Source organism: Bos indicus x Bos taurus, chromosome 11 (genome assembly GCF_003369695.1).
Source record: "Bos indicus x Bos taurus breed Angus x Brahman F1 hybrid chromosome 11, Bos_hybrid_MaternalHap_v2.0, whole genome shotgun sequence".
NCBI lineage: Eukaryota > Metazoa > Chordata > Mammalia > Artiodactyla > Bovidae > Bos > Bos indicus x Bos taurus.
In genome coordinates, this window is record NC_040086.1 from 9206642 (window position 1) to 9230678 (window position 24037).

Sequence of the window (24037 nt, forward strand, 5' to 3'; positions counted from 1 at the left end):
TTTATTTACTCGTAAAGCATGTGCGGAAGGATAAGCAGTTTCAAGGGCCTGTCCACTAAATCATACTGAAGAAACGATCAGTGACTTCAGTTTTGTTTTCACTTTAGCTCCCAGCCAAGGATGACTAGCCCCAAATCTCCAAAACATCTCCTTCAAACCAGAGTTGATAAGCCAGAAAAAGACAAACATCATATATGAATATACACATATGTGGGATCTAGAAAGATGGTACTAACGGACATATTTGCAGGGCAGGAGTAAAGACGCAGATGTAGAAAGCAGATGTGTGGACACGGAGTGGGGAAAAGGAGGGTGGGATGAATTGGGGGGTTGGGATTGACGTATCTACATGACCATGTGTGAGACAGACAGCTTGTGGGAAGATGCTGTATGGCACAGGGAGCAGCTCGGTGCTCTGGGATGACCTAGAGGAGCAGGATGTGGAGGGTGGGAGGGAGGCGATACATGTATACATATAGCTGACTCACTTTCTTGTACACAGAAACCAACACAACAATAAAGCAATTATGCTCCAAAAGACCCCCCAAAACCCAGAGCTGTTCTTTGTCAGAATGATATCCAAAACTCTCACCTACTTACGTCTTTTCCAGGGAGAGCCTTTAGAAATAGTAAGTTTCTCTCTGCCTATTAGTTCTCCCTCAAAGCAGACATTCTTATTGATGTTTCTCTAGTGAAAACTGATAGGGTGAAGCTTCAGGAGGCCTGGGGAGGGACTGAGCTGCAGAAAGAGCAGGGGTGCAGTCGGCAGAGAAGAGGGGACTGGAGTTCATACCACCAGCACCTGCTCCCTGGGCTTCCCAGGTCACGCTAGTGGTGAAGAACCCACCTGACCACACAGGAGACATAAGAGACTCGGGTTTGATCCCTGGGTTGGAAAGATCCCCTGGAGAAGGAAATGCCAAAGCACTCCAGTATTCTTGCCTGGGAAATCCCAAGGACAGAGGGGTCTGGCGGGCTACTGTCCATGGGGTTGCAAAGAGTCGGACACGACTGAGCACACACGCAGCTGCTCCTTAGAACTCTGGCTGCTTCATAGCTGCACATGTGAGAACCCATGACCCAGGCTTCCTTGTTGTGGCTCCATTTTGTAAACACGTAGATGGGCACTGAGGGAGTCAAGACATGGGCCTGAGATCACACAGCCAGTGAGACACAGAGCCAGGCTGGAACGGGGCAACTTGGTGTCCGAGCTCTCCTGCTTGGCCTGGAGATGGATGCGGAGGGACTCAGACACACATCCATCCCCCGCCAGAGCTGGAGGCCGGAGGGCCGGCAGCTTTCAGGTGAGCAAGACCAGCTGCTTTTGCTCTTGGTTGTAGCCAAAGTTCCCGTTGTTTTGAGGGTCCCCATTTCCCTTCCTCTCAGAATCCACCCTGCTCTGGAGCCAGGACATGTGACTACAGCTCAGGCTCCAGCGGCTGGCATCCCACGCCCCTTGTCTCTGCTCAAGGCAAAGTCCGCTTTCCCCACACCAGATGGAAATCATTCCTAGACTGTTACTAAAGACACAGAGACAGAAGCTGGTGTGCGACCAGCTGCTCACCACAGGCCCTTGGAAGGATGAGATGCAAGATAGACCCAGGGCAGATGCACAGTAGAGCCAGCCGCACCCGCTCAGCCAGCAGCTACACAAGCTAACCCTCCCCATGAAGACCAGAAGCTCCCCAGATGCCCCAGGGCAGGCAGAGCCTCTGAAACCCTCCACCCAGGAGGCAGGCACTGTGTCACCCGCACCACACTCACTTCGCAAATATTGACCTCGCACACCTGCCCTGTGAGTCAGCCCAGGAGGAGAGCTGGGAGCCTCAGGGGAGAAAGGGATTGGGCGGCAGGTGTCTGGTTAGATAAGGATGCTGACCTGGGGCCATCAGAAGTCTACCTGGGAGGCCAGGCGTACACTTCCTGGAAAGCCCTGAGCAGGCGCGACTGGGAGGGGGCAGAGACCAAGCCTGCAGGGGGAGGCTAGGAAGGGCTCATGCAGGGTCCCAGCCCAGCAGAATGGGGCTCGGGAGTGTTCAAGGTGATGGGAACCAGGACTTAAGTGCAAACTATGCAGAGAAACATGGGGAGCCAATGTGGGGCCCAGGGAAGCCAGGCGGTAAGGGAGGATGTAGGGAGCACAGGGGGACCCCCAAGGGGCCGGGGTACCTTGCAGTCACAGCCGATCAACTTCCCGCACTCCTCACAGGTGCTGGCGAACAGGGCCTCAAAGCAGGCCACACAGTAGGGCTGCTCCTCCCGAAGTACGTACTTCCTGCCGAAGAGCGAGTCCTCGCAGTGGTGGCAGTCAAAGCGCTCGGTCATCTTGGCCCCGGATGTCTGTCACCTACCAGGGAGGAGAGGACAGGTTCCAGCGAGCGTTCACATGGCATGACTGTCCCCCTCCATCACGGTCACCTTGACCATCACCTTTACCTTCGGAGGCTTGTCTCCTGGCTGAGCAGTCGACACTCACCCCTGAAACGCCTTGTCATTTTCAATAGTACTTTAAAAAAAAAAAATTATTTGGGGGCAGTTCTGTGTCTGAGCGCATTTCGCTTCCTTCAAAGTCCTAGTTCTTGGTGACCGTGTCAGAAAAAGTGGTCTTGATGCTGGACACAAATCAAGAGTTGGAGCCAGAGCCCTCATCCCCCAGGAGGAGTGCCTGCCCCAGACAGGATGGACCTGCACATCACATCTTCTCCATCTGCTGCCCCCAGAATAGCTCGGCAGGGATAGAAACAATATGCTCATTTCTATAAAAAGACTTTCCATGCGCTCCTCCATGGTTCATGGATTTGAATAAGGAGAGACCACAGAAGCCAGGGGAGGGTTGTCGGAGCTGGAAACCTGAGGCCACGGGAGCACACCTGGATGGGTGGCACCAGGAAGCACACCGCCCCCGCCCCCCCCCGCCCTTGCACGAGAGGAGCCACCCCTGCCCTCCGCCGCAGCCTGGGCAGCCAGCGAGCAGGGTACAGGGAAGGCTGGCTGCCAGGCACAGGGATTATCACGGTAGGAAACTCAGTGACCGCAATCAACCGTCTCCCCAGGCGACACCCCGACTTGCATGTTTCCAAGATGAGTGTGGCGTGTGCATGAGCAGAACGGACTGGGTGGGGATAGAGGGAGGCAGGACTTCCCCTCCTCCCTCCCACGCGGTTCCTGCACCAACATGTCAGAGCCACCCCACAAAGAGCCCGTCTACCCTGGGAAGCCCAGGTGTGGAGAAACGCCTCCACGCCATGAGAAACACCGTCCAGCTTCTTCAGAAATAGCTTCTCAGGTGGCAATATTTAATTGACTGAAAAGTGAAAAGCTTTATAAATGATTAAATCTGGAGACAGGTTGACCATACAACTCCTGAGGGATGTTTCACAAACTGATGAAACTCAACTTGATTTTCGGTCATCTCCATCCACTGAAGAGTGAAATTCCAAAATGAAACCCTAGGGTGCACATAAAATATTGCTGGCTGGTTTACGATAATAGTGAATTCCACCGTGTTTATTAATTTTGTACTTTGTGTATACAAGATTCTGACGACTGTAAGCAAAGAAACAGACAAGTTTCAGGCACCCATACTTGGTGCCTTCTGTGTTTATAGGACAGTCTTTTTTCCCGAAAGTTACTAAACTTGCAGCTGGACACATGTGGCGAGATCCATCCCTCTAAATCGCTCTTCCTGGAGTTAAAGAAAACATTGCCGGGATATTCTTGAGATAACATCACAAGATGAGGCTCTTGAGTGTTTGATCTTTGTGCTGAAACCCAGTGTATGAATATCATCTGTCCTAAGGCCATCTCAGGTTTCAGCTGCTAAGTTGGCAGAAGACGTGATGCTTTCCTGAAATCTGTATCTAGCCTTCAAAGTGGCCACCGTTCAGTTCATTGCAATTAAGCACCATCCTTCCAACCTATGAATTTTTCCACAGAGACTACGATTTAACTGCGGAATCTTATTCCCTATGCGGGTCACACAATTTTCAGAATAATGACCTGAAGATTTGAAATAAGAACAAGGAAAGGAGATAGGGCTATAAAAAATAAAATTTTTAAATCTGGGAACAACCCAGGAGATTATCTATTAATACAACTACCTTGTTTTATGGGATTCCCTGATGGCTCAGTGGTAAAGAATCCACCTGCCAATGCAGGATACTGAGGGTTTGATCCCTAAGTTGGTAAGATGCCCTGGAGAGGAATGGCAACCCACTGCAGTATTCTTGCCTGGGAAATCCCATGGACAGAGGAGCCTACTGGGCTATAGTCCATACGCTTATAAAGAATTGGATACGACTGAGCGACTAAACAACAACAACCTCATTTTATGGACGGAAAAATGGGAAGCCAGGAACATTCATGAAAACAGAAGACTATATGAGCACTGGTTTCCAAACAGCCCTCTCACTTAGAACAAAATAAACTTCCAGTCAACATGGAAAAGCGGTTCCAAGTGGGTTTGGAAAAGCACAGGCCCTTCTGGGGGAAGGAGACAGGCTGTACCAGTAACCCCATCGAGAGCCATTCCTGTGCTCTGGAGCTATGAAAGGGGGCTCTGTTTCCTCCAGGGTATTGCCCCAGCAATGCTCATATGCCTGGGATGTGCTTTCTGCCTCCTCTGCTTCCTCGGGACTGTGACAGAAGTCATCTAAGACAGTGAACTGTGAGCACACGCAGGGCCCCTTGGCGGATGAAGACGGCTGAGGTGGCCCCAGCACAGCCCGCATCGCTGATCCTGACTTCAGGCAGGACGAGTGACGTCCCCACCTGCCCTCCAGGTCCGATGGCCCCCACTTCTGCAGATAGTTTCAGGTGCTGGTGGGTCTCTCTCCTACCTCGCTCCTTATCTCCTCTAAAGAGTCACAACAGCTTTATTGATCAGGACAGTGCTTTTGCTTAAACCAACAGGTTGGGGCGGAAAGCAAGACCACCACTAATCAGAAGCAGAGCAGACGGACATGAATCTGAACCCATTTCCAGTGAGTTCCACGAAGCACAAGCCCTGAGTCTCAGAACTAGCAGCACACGAGCTCCTAAGGAATCTAAGAGCCTCCCTTCTCCTGCAGAGTTTGAAACCAGTTCTTTAATCTAATGCTACCAAACAGAAAATGACACAATTGTATATCCAAAGTTGCACTACCGATCTTAAGCCTCTGTTTAATGGGAAAAACTTTAACTATAGTCTTGCATTAGACATCCCCTGAACTGTGGTGTTGGAGAAGACTCTTGAGAGTCCCTTGGACTGCAAGGAGATCCAACCAGTCCATTCTGAAGATCAGCCCTGGGATTTCTTTGGAAGGAATGATGCTAAAGCTGAAACTCCAGTACTTTGGCCACTTCATGCCAAGAGTTGACTCATTGGAAAAGACTAATGCTGGGAGGGATTGGGGGCAGGAGGAGAAGGGGACGACAGAGGATGAGATGGCTGGATGGCATCACTGACTCAATGGACGTGAGTCTGGGTGAACTCTGGGAGTTGGTGATGGACAGGGAGGCCTGGGGTGCTGAGATTCATGGGGTTGCAAAGAGTCGGATACGACTGAGAGACTGAACTGATAACTCCACTTTTAAATCTTATAAAATGCCTGATTTTTATTTATTTATTTGAATGGGGCTTTCCCTGGTGGCTCAGACGGTAAACAGTCTGCCTACAATGCAGGAGACCCAGGTTTGACCCCGGGTCAGGAAGATCCCCTGGAGAAGGGAATGGCTACCCCCTCCAGTATTCCTGCCTGGAAAATCCCATGGACAGAGGAGCCTGGCAGGCTACAGTCCAATCTTCTTAAGCCTCTGTTTAATGGGAAATTTTTAGCTACAGCCTTGCTTTAGACACCCCCTATAACATTTTTAAATTTTATAAAATGACTTATTTTTATTTAATTAAAATTGTTTCTTTTTTTTTTTTTTTACTTAAAATTTTTTTTTTCTGGGGGGATGCACCACACGGCATGTGGGATCTTATTCCCCAGACTAGGGATCGAACCCATGCCCCCTACATTGGAAGTGCAGAGTCTTAACCAGTGGACCGCGAGGGAAGTTCTAAAATGCTTGGTTACTCATTCATTCTAGAGGCATCAGCTGAGCTGGAACTGTGTGAGATATTATCCAAAAAGCTGAAGCTACAAAGATGAGTAAGATACGGGACCTCCCGGAGGGAATCTGTCTAGTGAGAAACGGATGCATGGTGTGTATCCAACAGACTCAGTTCCATGCTCAGCACCCTGAGGGAGAGACCCGAAGGGTACCAGGGGAAGCGGGAGAAGCAGTCCCTGAGTCACCCATCCTGGGACGGTGGACAGGCTTCCTAAGATGTTACCTGTGCCAGGAAAGAGTTATCCAGGTGATGATGTAGGCAGAAAGTGGAGGCTCAGAGACGGGAATCAGGGAGGGGGGGGAGAGCAGACACCCCAGGAAGATGGGAGTGACTCGGGTCATTCCAGGAGCATTCAAGATGAAGCTGAAGAGATAGCCAGAGGCCACGGGAAGGAGGGCCTGTGACCATGACCCTGAACACAGACTGGCCCCACAGGCAGTTAGCTGTAGCACGTGAACTCCTCAGCCTGCAGTGAATGAAGATTTACTGTGTGGAAGCCTGACTTCACTCTGTGGGGCCACGGGAGACAAAACCAAGAGGCAGTGACTCTTTCAAAATGTTTTTGGGGTATCTAAGGCCACTTCTGAATCATTTCCTCAAACAAAACCAGAACATCTTGTTTTGTTTTTTACCTAATTGTGCACAACCTGCTTACCCTCACCAAACCACCACATCCCTCCCTGTGGGTTACCTGTCACTCAGACCATCGCCTGTGCACAAATGCTGAGCGCACAGAGCAGCAGCCAAGGAGACCCTGGACCTCAGGGGTGACTGCTGACTTGTTGTTCATGGACTGAACCTAGATCCCAGTGTCGAGTTCTCACCCCTCCTCCAGGTTAAGTCATCCTCTGATGTCATCCCCCTTTGGCTCTGAACAAGAAGCCGATCTTAGGGGGCAGGTTTACAGATGCGGCTGCAGGCCCAGCTGACAGTGCTGGGAGTAGTCAGTCCTGGGGCAGCTGGCAGGCCGGGGGTGGGAGGAGGGAGAGTGCTTTGATCTGAGTCTCTCCACCTGTGCTGACTCAGGTGTGAAGATGCAGGTTCAGAGAGTACATAGGGCTCCCCACAGAAAATGATGACTCTACAAGGTCCACAGGCTTGTACGTGTGAGCTATTTTTATCTTCTCAGATGTAAGAATTGTCAAAGTCTGGGGTGGGAGGGGGAGTGTGAGAGCCAGGAAAAGAAGAGAAATGAGAAGAAAAGGGAGGAGGAAAGGAAGTGGAGGAGGGAGGAAGGCATTTAGGGCCAGGAAGAACACGCCTCATTTTAAAAAAACTTTTCATTTTGTTTTGGGGTATAGCTGACCAACAATGATGTGATAGTTTCCGGTGAACAGTGAAGAAATAGAAATATGATCCAAAAGGATACACACAACCCAATGTTCACTGCAGCGCTATTTACAACAGCCAAGACATGGAAGCAACCTAGAGAAACGGATAGAGATGTGGTACATACACACAATGGAATATTACTCAGCCGTTAAAAAGAACGAAAACAATGCCATCTGCAGCAACATGGATGGGCCTAGAGATGATCATACTGAGTGAAGTAAGTCAGACAGAGAAGCAGAAATATCGTGTGGCATACCTTATACGTGGACTCTAAAAAGAAATGATACCAATGAACTTACAAAACAGAGCCAGACTCACGGACTTAGAGAACAAACTTACGGTTGCGGGAGTGGGGAAGGATGTGGGGAAGGGATAGTTAGGGAGTGTGGGGTGGACAAGCACACACTGCTATATTTAAATGGATAACCAACAAGGGCCTACTATAGAGCCCAGGGAATTCTGCTCAATGTTATGTGGCAGCCTGGATGGAAGAGGAGTTTGGGGGAGAATGGATACATGTATATGTATGGCTGAGTCCCTTTGCATTTTTTTTTTCCCAGAAAGATTTCCTGGGAATCAGGAGAGGGCCAGAGTTCCAGGCGTCTGGCTTGTCCTTCCGGAACAGTGGGCCTTCCATTCAGCCTTCTCTTCAGGGCTCCCCTTGCCAACTAAGCACCTCAACCTGACTCCAGAGATGCCATGTGCCTCCAGCCCCATGATGCCTGTGCGTCTTTATCCATGCTGCCTGATGAGCCTGGTCTAACAGCCTTGATTCCTCCCAAGAAATCTGCAAACATCCCCGGAACCGTCCCACAACCTGCGACACAGCCTCAGCAAGTCAGTCCTGACGAATCCCCGCCCAGCTTTCACTGACAGCCAGGTTCCAGGTGGGGACCGCCATTGCTTACCGGCATCTGGAGCTTTCTAGGAGGATTAAGAAAACCAGTCTGCGGCATGTGGGCTCTTTTTAGGAATATATTTGAAAATGCAATGTTTTCCTGACACCACCCTCAACTGTAAGCCCTGCAAGGGTGTCACCAGGTGACAAACACGGGTCCAGCACTTCAGGGACACATGGAGAATGAATGAATGGACACGCAGTGGGTGGTGGGTGAGCACGTATATCCCAGAGCACAAACATGTGGGCAACATCCCCAGAGGAAACGAGGCCTGTGTTATGTGAACAACCCACTTTGCATAGCAAACCCCAGATGTAATGTGGTTTGGCATCCGACACTGTTACAATTTCTAAAGCAACAGATTTAAGCTTCATTCTTTCTTCTCCGCCTCTGGCCTCGTCCCTCTTCCAGATAAACTGCTGCTTCCTCAGCGGGTAGAATTGTTCTTATTGTGTTTGGATCCACACCCATGTGAGCACACAGCTGCATGGCCCCCAAATGAGGCTGTCCAGGTCAAGAAGCCCACATCCCCCCAGGAGATGCCCCCAATATCTTTGTGCGGAACTACCAGCTCCCTGGACCCAGGCTCCAGGCACCAGGGGGGACCCGGGGTGTCTCACACAGACACAGTAGCTATAAACCAGAGGTCTCTGCCCAAAGGCACAAGCTCTCACACCAGCAGAGAAGCCAGCGAACACTCTGCACCAGTCTGTTTTTCCATGGACAGAAGGATCAGACATACAGACCAGCTCACCCCAAAGCTCTTCCATTAGTCCAGCTGAACTGTTTCTTTTAAACAGAAATTCTGCTGAAAGGGAGAGGGACACCATCTCAAAGGATGTTGCTATTTTAAAAAGTATTATAATGTATTTAAAATCCTTTTGAAATCCATTTTGGGATTCTTAGTAAGAATGACTATACCTTGTGCGTGTGTGTGTGAACTCAGTCGCATCCAACTCTTAGCGATCCCATGGACTGTAGCCTACCAGGCTCCTCTGTCCATGGGATTCTCCAGACAAGAATACTAGAGTGGGCTGCTAACTCCTTCTCGAGGGGTGCTTCCCAACCCAGGGATCGAACCTGCATCTCCTGCATTGGCAGGCGGACTCTTTACCACTGAGCCACCTGGGCAGCCATACCTGTTGTATATTTAAGGGTTCACTTACTGAGTCTTCAGTGAGTATATAGGCAGGGGTCATGAATGTATTATAACTTGGTATATTAACTAGTAACTTTCAGAAACATTTAAAAAGCTTGAGTCGTTTATGATCGTATTAAGAAATATTTTGTGTGAGAGACAGGGGTTGGATAAGGTGAGCTGATGTCTTTGGAATTATCTTTTGGGTAGTACTGAATAATGAAACGGCCCCGGGAGACTGAGATGAAACAGTCTCCGGAAGAGTTGTCTAGTTCCAGCTCCAAAGAATTTAAATCACCTTTAAGATTCTATCTGGCAATTTAATCTCAAAACATATCAGCTCTGTCTGCACAGGACAAGCATAATTACGCAGGCTAGAATGGTTGGAGGCCTCGGGTCCTCAACTGGCATCAACGTGTGTAGGGGAGCCCAGCCTCTTTCCCTCCGCTTCCTGGTTACGTGTGGCCCAAGTAACCCACGTTGGGTTTCACAAAAACAAAAGGAGAAACCCGCACTCCCCTTCACACGTCTCCTCCCATCTCCAGAAGGCAGCTCGCAGTTTACTCTCGTCTGCCTCCATCTGCTATGACCCCAACTTCCACAAAAGACCAGCCCCCCTCCCTGTTCGCACAGCCCCGCACCCCTTGGTGTTTTTCTAGCACAGCCCGCAGGATCCTGTCACGACAGGCATGCACTCCTCCTGCCGTTCCCACCACTGCCTAAAATGGCTGATTCTCATTTGTTCCAAAGGTTATACCATCAAACAGACAGACCTGTTCTCTTGAAACACAAACGTTTACAGGCTTCAAGGATGCCCTTCAACACTGGTTTTACTTACAAAAACAGGGCAGCCACTTCACTCATGGGCTCAGACATCACTGGCCTCACTCAGAAACACTTAAAGGAGATCTTTAAGTCACAAACTAATTTAGGGCCAGCAAGGTACCACTTACACAGACCAATGATGAGCAGGGTGATATGTGATGTCCAAAGCTCAGACAGGGCGTGAGAATCACCCATGAGAACCAGACTGAAGATCAACAGACCAGAAGCTGCCCCCAAACAGCTCATCAGGGACCCAAGAGGGCGGGCAACCACCTTTTACAGCGAAGGGAACGTGAGGACCACCCGTAGCAGTGGGATGATGGAATCTTTAAAAAGCAAGATGGGGGCAGGGGAGGAATTGGGAGATTGAGATAGATACACATACACTATTGATACTAGTATAAAATAGACGGTTAGATGGCATCACCTGCTCAATGGACATGAGCTTGAGCAAACTTTGGGAGGTCGTGGAGGACAGGGAAGCCTGGCGTACTGCAGTCTGTGGGGTCACAAAGAGTCGAACACAATTTAGCAACTGAACAACATAAAATAGATAACTAATGAGAACCTACTGTAGGGGACAGGGAACGCTACTCGATTCTTGTGATGACCTAAATGGCTGCTACTGCTGCTAAGTCACGTCAGTCGTGTCCGACTCTGTGCAACCCCATAGGCAACAGCCCACCAGGCTCCTGTCCCTGGGATTCTCCAGGCAAGAACACTGGAGTGGGTTGCCATGGCAAGGAAGTTCAAAAAAGAGGGGATACATGTATACAAAAAGCTGAATCATGCTGCTGTACAGCAGAACTAACATAATGTTGTAAGGCAACGGTACTCCAATAAAAATTAAAAAAAGCAAAACTGAGCGTATGGAGAGAATTGTGAAGCAAAGTTACTGAGAAATGGTAGTATTCAGGGTTCTCCAGAGAAGCAGAACTGAAAGTATATATTATATGAAGAGGCTGATTATTAGGAATTGGATCATATTATTATGGAGGCTGGAAGTCCCAAGCAGCTGGCAAGCTGGAGACCTACTGGCAAAGCAGAGCTACGAGGTCTTGAGTCTGAAGTTCCAGTCTGAGTCTGAAGGCCTGAGAACCAGGGACCAGAGGTGTAAATTCTAGCTCAAAAGCCAGCAGGCTCAAGACCCAAGATGAGCTGAAGTTCCAGCTGTGACCAGAGCCTGGAAAGGACCGGGTCCCAGCTCCACAGTTAGGCACAGGGCATCCCCTCCTGCTCAGCCTTCTGTTCTACTCAGGTCTCCAGCTGACTGCACGAGGCCACCCCAGCTGGGCAGGGCGACTCAGGTTACTGATTAAATAAATGTTAATCACATCCACAAACAGCCTCCCAGACATACCCAGAAGTTACATTTGTGTCTTGGCACCGGGTGACCCAATCAGGTTGACGCAAAATGAACCACCACAAGAGCTAACACTGCAATCCACCAGTCAGGACAAGAGAGGCCATTCACGTACCTCACCCCAAAGTCACTGCCAGCCTCCAGCTCTGGAAGACTGGGCTCACAGTCCCTAGAGATGGGCGTGTGCATTCAGTTCCAGGTGGTCATCTTCAGGAAGTGACCGCTTAGTGTAAGTCCACGTGACAATGTGGCTCTGATAAATCTGGTGTAAGAGAATGACCAGGAAGTCTCCAACGGCTCGTTCTGTTCACGGGAGCTCACGAAACTGGGTTATCTCCTGGTGCTGAGTCAGAGCAGCTTAGGTAAGCTACCTCCTCCAGCCTCCTGCTGATAACAAGGCAGCCGAAGCCCCAGAGGCTGGGAAACAGGCCCTCGGGGGCAGGACAGGAAGAGAACCCAGGCCTCCTGAGCCCAGTCTTCAGTCTTTTTTTTGTTTTTTTCAATATCCTGCTGGGCTACAATTAGATTCTTTCAGTACTAGAAGTGACTTAACAACAACCCTGAGTGAAGGTATGCAGTTACACCCTCATTGAAATGTTCAGGTTCCCCTACCCCCAGCCCACCCTCAGCTTAGAGGTTAGAACTCAGGCTCTCAAATTAAAGCTGTCTGGGGTCTGCTCTTGGAGTCACCGCTTCTAAGCTAGGAAACCTTGAGAAAAGTTACTTCGATCTCTCTGTGTTCCACTGTATCTGTAAAAACAAGGGTAATATCCATTTTGTGTACACTGCTTCTGATGGGCAGGCTTTATAACAAACCCTGCAAGCAAGCCACCATCCTGTGTTTTCAGGTTGTGGAAACCAAAGCACCATGAGTTTAGATGACCTGGCCAAGACTGCACAGCTTGAGGTTGAGGGATGGGGAGCGACAGGAACCTAAGCCCAGGCAGCCTAGCTCCAGCCCAAGCACACAGGCTACCAGCCACACCTGCTTCAAAGCACGTCCATACCTGAGCCTACCCCACCATGCCTGGCTGATGGGAAGCCAACACAGCCCTGTGAACACGTAGCTCTGCAGAAGCATCGAAGCTCACCAGATAATAGACACTGTGGAAACCCCATTCCATCTATTAACTCATGACGCTAAAAAATACAGGCTGGAAAACACTGTGAAAAAATTCATACAGCTGCACAATGAAATATTCTTCATTGTTTGCTTTTGTAGGACTTTAAGTGTCAGCCTAGGAATGCCTGTACTTCTCAGACTCTCCTCACTTGTTTCTTAGTCGAAATCACCTTCAGGATATGAAAGCCTCCTCCCTCTAAGGTATTATTACAAAACACACATCAGCGGGGTTAGCGCCAAGGGGGTGGGTCCTAAACACAGTTCTTGGGATTCTAAGTCCCAGAGTGGGGTGGGTTACTGCCTCTCAAGTGCCCTAGTGCAGCACAGGTGACCAGGTTAGACTACTGGGAATGGAAAGCCAAGTGGGGATCTGAAAGTCAAGAGAATTAATCCTTCCTTTAAAATGGAAACACTTAACACTCTGTTCCTGCAATTTCAGATATGCTAAGATATCACAGGAGTCAGTTTAAGATGAGTACTGTATTATTATTATTTTTTTTTTTTAAAGAAGCCCGTTTTGGTTTTATTCTGCTCTGATGTTTCAGGTTCAGATCTATGCCTGAGGTCACCAGCAAGGTCCACTCCTTTCTACCGCAGGAAAAGCCTGGAGCCCAGAGCAGACTCACTCGGCCAGTGCACCAAGACCACTGGCTTGGTGACCCTCCTCTCCAGAAGGCTGCTGCCCTCCTCCCTTCAGGATGAGGTGGGGTCCATCCCCGCCAGGGTCTCTCCCACCTAAGGTACCTCTAAGGTGTCCCTGTGGGTCAACTCCCCTGTCCCTGGATCGCCCCCATGGCCGGCTCCCCTCTCTCTGGGTATCCCCAGCACCAGACCTCCCGTCCCCAGATCCCCCACCGCCAGCTGTCCCCAAGTCCTCTTCTGTCCCTGGGCTCCCCTGCTCCCAGGTTCCCCACCACCCCCAGCCACACTGTCCACAGATCTCCCTCCTCCTCCGGGGTTCCCTTGTTCCCAGGTCCCCCACCGCCGGCCCCCAGTCCCTGGCCCGACTGGAGCTCACTCACCGCGCGGCGGCTCGCAGACAGACGGCGGACGGGAGCGGAGGTCCGCGCGGCTGGGCCCGCGGAGAGGCGCGCCCCGCCCGGAGAACCCCGCGTGTCATTTGACCAAATAAGGAGACGCTCGCTGGGCGGCGCGGGCCAGGCGGGCGGGCGCCCCCGGGCTCAGGGCGGCGCTGGGGACCCCGGCCCTTTGTCTGCCGCGGGCGTTTCCTGAATCCCCCGGCGTCGCGGGCGCCGGTTCCAGGGCTCCCGCCAGGTCCCTGGCGCGCGGCGACCCGCCGGGAAGGTGCGGGGCGGCGGTGGAGGGGCGTCCACTTACCGGGTCTGCAGGAGCTGGAGGAGCGCCGGGGCGCGGGGTGGGGGTGGGGTCTCTACTCAGTCCCCGCGGCTCCTGTGCCACCAAGTAAGCCGGCCGATGGCAGGAAAAATGGGGAAGGCCGGGTCTTTGTCCCGCGGGGGAGGGGACGGGAAGGACCAGTCCCCACGCTCCAGGCCGGAGGAGCGCTCTTTGGACGTTCTGTGGTCCCTCCGGGGCAGGGAGACCCAGTTGAGCTGGAGAAAGCGCCTCCCCCACTGGATCCCAGACCCCCGAGCCCGGCCTGGGGGCTCAGCGGCACGGCCTGCGGGCGAGAGCGCACAGTAGCCCGGCCAGGACCCGGCGCGCGGGGCTGGAATTGTCCTAGCGCGCAGCCGGGGTGCAAGGTGGGCGGATGGAGGCCGAGGCAGCACAGAAGGCCCGGGGGTGGACGTGGCGCGTTCAGCAGGAGTGGGCCTCGGAGAAGGGAAGCAGTCTGGTTGATTTCTCCTGTTCGATGCTCTGTGTACCCTGATGTGTCAGCGGGTCCCCATCGTAGAATCACAGATCCCCAGCGCCATCCTGTTAGCTGTCACCTACTGAGATGTAGCTCTAACAGGGCATCTCATTGGACCCTCGCCCCTTTAAGGTAAGGGTTAACACTCCTGCTTGAGGGTAAAGACATTTCTCTCAGAGGGATCTGCTAAAGGCCTCCCGAGCAATGAATGATTCTGGCAGTGGTGATCTGACCTGGAGCCTGAGGAAGGCAAAGCCCTGTATCCAACAGGCGAGGAGATGCCTTCCGCCCAGCAGTCACTCCAGGGCCGCGGGGGCTGCGACTCGCCCCAGACCTGACCCTTCAAGATTCCCTTCCCTGCTTCCTCCCTGATCCTTGAAGTTTTTCACCAAGAACCTAAGTGTGGGTTCGGACCTGACTTCTCACTAACAGTCAGAGCAGGCCTCATCTTGAAATCCAGAGCAAACTGGGTATAAAAGCCTTTTCCCTCTGACAGTTAACCTAGGTTATGGTGTCAGGGGTGGTGGTTTAGTCTCTTAGTCGTGTCCCACTCTTTGCGACCCCGTGGACTGTAGCCCACCAGGCTCCTTTGTCCATGGGATTCTTCAGGCAAGAATACTGGTGTGGGTGGCCATTTCTTTCTCCAGGGGATCTTCCCAACCCTATCTCCTGTATTGGCAGGCGAATTCTTTACCCCTGAGCCACCAGGGAAGTACCATTTGTTGTCTATTTAGTTGTAAATCACAAAATGACCACCTAGGTCTGGAATGATGATCCTAAATCTTTTCAGCAAGTTGAAAAAATAATAAAACATTAATTTCTGTATTTTATCTTCCTTCTGCTTTTTTTTTGCTTACTTAATTTTTTATTACTATATTTTTCAGCTTTCTAAGTTGAATGTTTAATTCATTTATTTTAATTTTCTTTTTGATTGATATATTTAGTTCTCTATGTTTTCTTTTAATAACTACTTTAGTTATGCCGCACAGATTCGGATATGTTTTTTCTTGATCATTTAAGAAATTCTACAGTTTAATTTTGCATTTTTCCTTTGACCTAAAGGATGGAGGACCATATTAAATGTCCCTATGGGGATGTAACCAGCAAAATCCAGCCTCTGGAAGCAAATTCACTCAGTTTCTACAGTAATATCACTCAGGAAGAAGAAGAAAAAAGAAGAAAGAAAGAAAGGAGAGAGGTGGAGGAGAAAACCAATAGATTAAAAAAATAAAACAACCAACTGCAGTGAATGGATGAAACTTATTGAGATTCTGACTCAAAGAACAAGCTGTTGAAAAAATAATTTTTCATGAGACAATCTGGGGAAATGTGATACTAACAAATGATGACATTAATAAAATAATATTAATTTATTTTAGATATGCTAATGAAATTACACACACACATTCTTTAAGCCCTTACTTTTCAGAAATATTTACCCATGGAAAAAATACTATGTCAGGGTTGTTTCAGAATAATTTGGGATGAAGGGGATAAGTAGGACCTAACTATATACATATATATATATATATATATAGTATGTATGATATAGTATCAGCCATGGATTAATGATAACAATTGAAAAGTGGTGGAGTGTGTGTAGAAGTCCATTGTACTTGTCTCTTTGCTTACTGAATGCTTGAAATATTCAGTAATCAAAATTTTTAATTACAAATGCACATATCATTTGCCCTTAACCCAGCATTTCCTCTTAAAGTAAATTATCTTATAGGTGGACATGCTGATGTGTAAGTTCATATACACACAAGAGTAGTCAGCGTAGATCTGTTTGTCATAGCAAAATACTGGACCATGTAATAGGTTCATCAACAGGGCCTAATTCAATATCACATGGTTCCTTTTAGAATTGTTTCTATATGCAGCTGTGAAGAAGAACAAGGTAACTGTTTATTGAATTGGCACTTTGTAAAGAGCTTTCCAGGCGGCGCTAGTGGTAAAGAACCCCCCCTGCCAATGTAGGAGACAGAAGAGACAAGCATTCATTCCCTGGCTGGAGAAGATCCCCTGGAGGAGGGCATGGCAACGCACTCCAGTATTCTTGCCTGGAGAATCCCAGGGACGGGGGAACCTGGAAAGCTACCATACATAGGGTCGCAAAGTGCGACATGACTGAAGCGACTTAACATGCGCAATAGTAACCAACCATTTGTGTTGATAAGGAAAGAAGGGAGAGACAGTATATACGTATACAATAATGGTTGTTCTGGGGCATTTTGGAGGGGTTGAGGGTCAGGAGAAGATAGACATGTTTACTATGCATCCTTTGTTTTCTTAAAAATCTCAGCTCTATAAATGCACTGTTCCTTCAAAAATAAAAATAGTTTATTTATTTGACTGCATTGGGTCTTAGTTGTGGCACACAGGCTCAGTTGCCTCTCAGCACGTGGATTCTCCCGGGACCAGGGATCAAACCTGTGTCCCCTGCATTGCAAGGCAGACTCTTAACCAGTGGGCTACCAGAGAAATCCTAAAAATATTTTAAAAATTAAAGCAATGCATGTTCCTTCTTTAGGAGGAATAGGAAACAAATTTATCAAACTGAGTTATTAGAAACTCAAACATGTTTTGCCAGAAAACAAATTGAAGACGGAGGAATGCATTCTGGGCCTAATGATAGAGGTACTTTTCTGAACAACTTAAACCAGAGGACAAACCACTAAAAAATAAAATTTCACCAGGCATTCTGGGAAACTATTTTGTAAAATTCTCTCTTGTATTGAAGGAGGAAACTGACAGAACAGGCTCTATCTTGAAAGCAAGACTCCATCTTGGGCCAGATTGTGGACTTTGAGCTGTATGCCCAGTATCTATGGAAACAACATACCAACTGGAAAACCAGAGTCCCCGGAGGGAAGAGCCCCAGGGCTTGTACCTAGACTCTCTGTTGCCTAAAATAATACCCTAATTATCTGTGTAACCAAATAGAATCATACTTTCTATTATGGTTATTGGGGTATGACCACAGGCCTATTGATAATTGTCCACTGTTAACTACCTAGGCTGAAGGCAAATGAATCACGGCTTAACTTTGATTGTATCTTTCTTTTCCTTTGTTCCGACTAGTTTCAGGGAATCAGGGGAGGTGGGTTTGGGCAGGTACATTTAAGGTATATAAGGTTTTCACAAAACTGGTTGAAGTCCTTGGCTAAGAGGAGACTCTGCCTTGGGCCCGCCAGTGTAATGAACTGCACTCCACTACTGCATTGTCCTCCTGAGTGAGTTTGTTTTCCAGAACTTGTGGCTACAGCAGAACATCATTGTACAGTTGTTTTATCCATGTCGGAGGATATTGGTTCCATGACCCCTTAGAACTCCAAAATCCAAGGATGCTTAAGTTCCTTATATAAAATGCTTATACCCTCCTGTATACTTTAAATCATCTCTGGTTTACTTAACAGGGCTTCCCAGGTGGCTTGGTGGTAAAGAATCCACCTGCCAATGCAGGAGACACGAGTTCAATCCCTGGGTGGGGAAGATCCCCTGGAGAAGGAAATGGTAACCCGCTCCAGTATTCTTGCCTGGAGAATCCCACGGACAGAGGAGCCTGGCGTGCTGCTGCAGTCCATGGGTTCCCAAAGAGTGGACATGACTTAGCAATTGTAAAACAACAAGATTATTTATAATACATAGACTATGTAACTAGTTGTAAATGCTATGTATCTAGTTATCAGCCTGGCAAATTCAGTTTTCGCTTTTGGGAACTTTCTGAGATTTAATTTATTTTAAGTATTTACCATCTGAGGTTGGTTGAATTTTCAGATGCTGAACCCTTTGATAAGGGGCCAGCTGTAATCCCAGGACCTGACTGTAACACATGGCGCATGGTAGGTGCTTACTAAATAAAGAATTTGAATTAATGGATGGATCATAGAAGAACTATAATAGGTAACATCTCTCATTTTGTAATTTGTTAGTTCATAGTATAGCCGATGGAATATTATAGAGAACAGACCACTGGCATCAGACCCTACTTTGAACCCCTGTGACCGGCCCGGCAGCCCCAAGCAAACACAAAACCCTAGACCTCAGTTTGCTCATGTGTAAGACAGACCGGTGACGTATTATTTGCAAAACTGTTGGGAAGATCCCTTGACATGGTGCCCATGAACCACTTCCCAGTAGTACACATTTGGCACATAGTAGGCCCTCAGTAAACACTAGCTTTTATTCCATGGCTAAAGGAGAGATGACTCCAGGAGAAGAAGGGAATGTGAAGGTGGTTAAATGGTACAATTTTTTTTTTTTCAGTAAGTTCCCAACATATGAACTAATTCCGTTCTGAGAGCACATTCGTAAGTCCCGTTTGTTTCTAAGTCCAAAGTTAGCCTAGGTACCCACATAACATAATCGGCTATAGAGCACTGTACTGTCGTAGGTTTGTAATACTCTTCACACAAATAATGCATGAAAAACACAAAAAATAGAAGCATTTTTCATCTTATGGTTTAGTACTTCGATAAGTACAGTAGTACCAGCTACATCACCATGGCTTTGACGCTTGCTTCCAGACATCCTGGCCTTCAAATAAAGACACTGTACGACTCTTCTCTGTACAGAACCAAGTAAAGTGCACAAAAGCACAACCATTTGTAGAGGACGCACACACATGACAACACACGCCAGGCGTGCAAACCAAGTCACGTGACTGGACGTGTGAACGCACGCTCACACCTTCGAAATTTTGTAACTTGAAGGTTTGTATGTAGGGGACTTGCTGCGTGAGATAAGTGAGTCCTGGGGATCTGACGTGCAGCACAGTGACCACGGTTAACAGCGCTGTGTGGTGTACTTGAACGAAACACGGTGCACACAAGAGACGTCGGGACTTAAAAGTTCTTGTAAACAGAAACTTAGAAGTGCTGTTTACAAGAAAAACTGTGAGGCGAGGGATGTTAACTCAACTTACTGTGGCCATCACTTCACAATATATGCCAATGTCAAATCACACTGAAAGTAATATAAGGTTATATGTCAATTGCATCTCCACAAACAAAAATCAGGAAACAGACTTCATTCTTGTCGGAAGGAAGGATGACACTTTAGATCCTGCTTTCAAGATAAAAGACTGTCTTTTTGAGAGAACAATTCTCTGATATAGATCTGAGTTGAGTGCATAGAAGGACAAAATTAAGAAATTCCCTCTCCTCAGAGAGGGATTCTGTGGCAATGTGGATGGGTCATTTAGCTTGTTCTTGGGTTTATTTCGCTTCTCCTGAAATCCTGCCCCAGCCAACACCGCAGAGCTTTGGGAGAGGCACAGAGAGGAATGCAAAGGAGAGGGAAGGCATTGTGGGGCTGTCGTTGTTTAGTCGCTCAGTCGTGTCTAACTCTTTGAGACCCCAAAGACTTCAGCCCGCCAGGCTCCACTGTCCAGGGATTCTTCAGGGAATCTTCCTGACCCAGGAATCAAACCTTCGTCTTCTGCATTGGCAGGCAGGTCCTCTACTGTTGAGCCAGCAGGGAAGCCCAGCCAGTGGTCCTCTGGGTGATCTGGAACCAGAAGTGTTAGGATCACTGGAAACTTGGTGAAAGGAAACTTCTTAGGCGGGTTCTGTTTGAACAAGCCTCCAGCGATACTGATGACTGCTCATGCTTTGAGGTGAAACGCTCACCAGGAACTCCTATCTCTGGACTCAGTAATTTACCAGAGACTTTTATGGGGGGCGGGGAGCATCGACTAATCACAGACCAGGCCCAGGGACTCGGATCCAAGTGCAAGTACCACTTAGGCAGGTAGGCATGGCTTGTGAAGGAAGTACAAGGTGCAACCCGTACCGGCAATAAGTTCCAGATGCGGCTAGATGATGCAAACGCTGAAGCTGAGCTCTCTCCTCCTGACCCCTAGAGGAGGGCCAGCTTCCAGACAGTGGGCCCACTCAGACCTCTGTGGCACCCTCTCCCTCACCCCCACCAGGAGGAGAGGGTTAGTCACCCTAAACCACCATCTCAACAGAGATCTTCAAAGTAGATTAAAGAGATATTTCTCACTGGCAGTTGGTTCCACCCACGGCAACCTGGGGCAGGAAGCTGCTGGATGATCTGCCCCTGATTCAGAGGTAATCATCTGTAATTGCCTCGTGGTTGGACAGGGAGTAAGTGTCTCAGAACTAAAGGCTGGCCCTGCTCCCAGGAGGGGAGGGGAGGGGAGAAGGGAGGAGCGGGGAGGAAGAAGGAGAGGGGAGGGGAGCAGGCTCAGGAGGCAGGGCCTGTGGCCGTTCAGGGCACTGGTGCTCCCTCTTCCTGAAATCACAGGAAACCCTCTCTGGGACCTGGCCCCACAGGCGGGGTAGCACACTGCCGGTGCCCCTGAGCTGGTGGAGCAAAAGGAAGGAACCTGGTCGGGTTACAGTGGTTCCACATAGCTCACTCCTGAAGGACCCGTGTTGTTCCTGTGCCTGGCAGTCGGTCAGAAAAAGCTCAGCTCTCCCAGGTGGCTCAGTGGTAAAGAATCCACATGCCAACGCAGGAGGTTCGGGATCGATCTCTGGGTCGGGAAGATTCCCTGGAGGATACCACTCCAGTAGTCTTGCCTGGGAAATCTCCTGGACAGACGAGCCTGATGGGCTGCAGTCCAGGGAGTTTCAAAGAGTCTGGATGGGACTGGCATACAGCATAGGTGGGCATAAAAGATAGACACTGCCCCTACCCCTTCCTAACCACCCTCTGGCTAGGAAGAAAGATGCTTGCTTTCCCACATCCTATTTCTTCACACTCCCCTTTCCATAAACTGACTTACTGGGTGCAAACAGTCAGTATGTAAAGCAGGGGGTCCCCAACCTCACCCTGGATGTCCACGGCAAGACCATCTTCCATGAAATCGGTCCCTGATGCCAAAAAGGTTGGGGACTGCTGCCGTAAAGCCCCTAGACATGTCTGACTTGGATCAACAAGTAGTGCCAGGATCGAACTTTGCATCGTTGGTTGGTTCCTGCGTGTTTGAGCAGCTGACACAAGTCCCCGGGAGCCTTGCTAAGTCAGGAGGAACTGCCTCTGTCTGAGGCTTAATATCCAGCGAGAGGAGGCCATCATACCGCGGCTCCTCTGGGTTCACCTGAGAGCAGGAAATGCTGGGCTGTGATGGATGAAGCTATTTGTACTCTAGGCCCAGAAGAACTCTGCTTCTTTTTTTTCCTTTGGGATCATTTCTTCTCTGACTCCAGCCCTTTTCTGTAGCAATCCATTCACCTTTCTGCATGCTGTGCTCAGTTGATTCAGTCATGCCTGACTGTTTGCAACTCTATGGACTATTGCACACCACAGACTCTCTATCCATGGGATTTGCCAGGCAAGAATACTGGACTGGGCTGCCATGCCCTACTCCAGGAGATCTCCCCAACCCAGGGATTGAACCAGTGTCTCTTATGTCTCCTGCATTGGTAGGCAGATTCTTTACCCACTGAGCCACCTGGGAAGCCCCGTTTCACCTCTCTGCTTGCCAGCAATTGTTTTTTTCCGTGTGTCTGTTAGTCTAGAATCTATTTAAAGGATATATACATATCCTAGGTCTGTGCAAACCTGGCAAAACCCTGTTTTAAAGGCACCATGTCAGGGTCCCCCAAAGCACTTTACCTGCAGCCTCTGATGATCCTTCCTGGCATTCCTGCCAAGAGGGCCCCTCATGCCTCACTTGTTTCTCAGAATGTCGATTTTAAACCACACTGAAATCACAATTGTTCTTTGTGAAGTAACTTTATGAGTCAACACTAAAACTTTAAAATCCCAACGTTCTTTTGTACTATTTCCGCCTAGATCAGGGTCATTAACAGAAAACCTGTGGCCTAGCCAGGAAGAGCCGGGTGCCAGGCCCTGGGGGGCGCAGAGGTGGGTAGGCATGGGCAGGGCTCCAAGCCAGGAGCTCTGATGGAGGATGTGTGTATATGACCTCAGGCAAGAGACCTTCACTGGAAAAGACCCTTATGCTGGGAGGGATTGGGGGCAGGAGGAGAAGGGGGCGACAGAGGAGGAGATGGCTGGATGGCGTCACCCATTCGATGCACATGAACTTGGGCAAATTTCAGTAGATAGTGAAGGACAGGGAAGCCTGGCGTGCTGCAGTCCATGGGGTTGCCAAAAGTCAGACACGACTAAGCGACTGAACAGTAAGAGACGCCCTCAACCCCACCTGACCTGTGAGACAAAGAATATACCACTCACTTCTTACCTTAAAGGGTTAATCTAGTTTTTCTTCAACTCATTTTCATGGCTAATCAATAATTGAAAGATTTCTGTAATGTCTCCCATGAGTGGCTCTTCACCAAATTTGAATATAACAAAGAATTGTATTTTAAGTTGATTTCTGTTCTTCTAAATAAAACAAGTTAAGGACTATTTTCCACCTCTTTCAGAAAGTGCTTTGACTCCGGACCTCAGAGCCATGGCAGGGCTTTCCGAAACAGCCAAGCTTCTTTCTACATCATTGCAACAGTAGACTGTTCAAAAACCAGGAAAAGATTTTCTAAAACATCTGACCTTCAGCCTCTCCTTGAAGGGACTCTTTGCCCCCCAAAACATCTTTTAAAATTCTGGTCCAACCTTACTGCATAAATATTTTTGGAAACTTCTGTCCAGTTAGATGCTGAGCAATTACCCTATAATCACACAAGATTGGTCACATGCCTCCTGCAGGGATGCGCCAGGAGCAAGTTACTGTCAGGCGTCCAAACGTTCATCTCACTGTCCTAGAATTCAAGGTGCTTCCCTCCCTCCCTCTCTCTCTTCCTTCCTTCCTTCTTTTCCTCCTTCCTTTCTTTGTTTCCCCTTCTTCCCAGCAGTTGAAGTTCTCTTTTCACCTGGCAGGTGGCCTTGCCATACACAGGCTCCCTGACCTCTTTAAACTTGCATGGGCTCAAATCCATCTTCCTCCCTTTTTTTGGTGGTGCATATGAGTATTGGGTCCCTCGGGTCCCCAGGACTTGCGGCAAGCAGTTGAAGGAAACTCTGAGAATCAATGGATGTCCACTTGATATCCCGGATTCACCAACACCGTTCAACACGTTTTCTTTTCTTTCTTGCTCTTATTTATTTATTTATTTATTTATTTATTTTTGACTGCCGTTGTGATGCCTGTTTGGCAGAGGAAGGTGAGATGGGTATGGATTCAGATTCAGGGTCTTGGAGCATTCTTTTCTGCCTGAAACTCCAGGAGGGGAGGCGGTGTGAGGTGGGCCTTGCAGTCAAGATGATGCAGTGGAGCAGAGCAAGGGTGGGAGTCTGTGGTGGCCAGGGTGACTGTGGGGTCCCTCCTGGGGGGGTCAGGAATGGCAGGAAAAGCCTTGGCACCCAGTGAAGGGGCTGCAGGGGCCTGCTGCAATGGATGCATGAAGGGACAGTGTTGGCAAGACAGACAGACAGAAGTGAGGGAAGGAAGGTGGGAAGGTGGCCAGAGCAAGTGAAAGGAAGCTTCCACTG

The 24037-nt window shown here is 49.0% G+C and overlaps 1 protein-coding gene and 1 long non-coding RNA gene across 5 annotated transcripts in view; one reads left to right on the top strand and one right to left on the bottom strand.

Moving 5' to 3' along the window:
- FHL2 (four and a half LIM domains 2) overlaps positions 1 to 24037 on the bottom strand; it is a 47435-nt gene that overhangs the window by 10882 nt on the left and 12516 nt on the right. Inside the window, exons 1-2 of one of the 3 annotated variants that reach the window (XM_027554788.1) lie at positions 14116 to 14668; positions 2170 to 2347 (exon numbers count right to left, since the gene is read on the bottom strand). In XM_027554788.1, coding sequence (XP_027410589.1) covers positions 2170 to 2325 — 156 coding nt within the window. In that variant the 5' untranslated portion in view covers positions 2326 to 2347; positions 14116 to 14668. Of the gene's footprint in view, positions 1 to 2169; positions 2348 to 13799; positions 13885 to 14115; positions 14669 to 24037 lie in introns of those variants that run through there. The other 2 variants (XM_027554786.1, XM_027554787.1) reach the window with 2 other exon arrangements.
- On the top strand, positions 11929 to 14720 carry LOC113901000. 2 transcript variants are annotated; one of them, XR_003513286.1, is made up of 4 exons: positions 11929 to 12016; positions 13323 to 13517; positions 13751 to 14082; positions 14635 to 14720. It is a non-coding gene; the product is annotated as an uncharacterized LOC113901000 (long non-coding RNA). The 2 variants fall into 2 exon arrangements; XR_003513287.1 differs by lacking the exon at positions 11929 to 12016 and adding an exon at positions 12889 to 12978.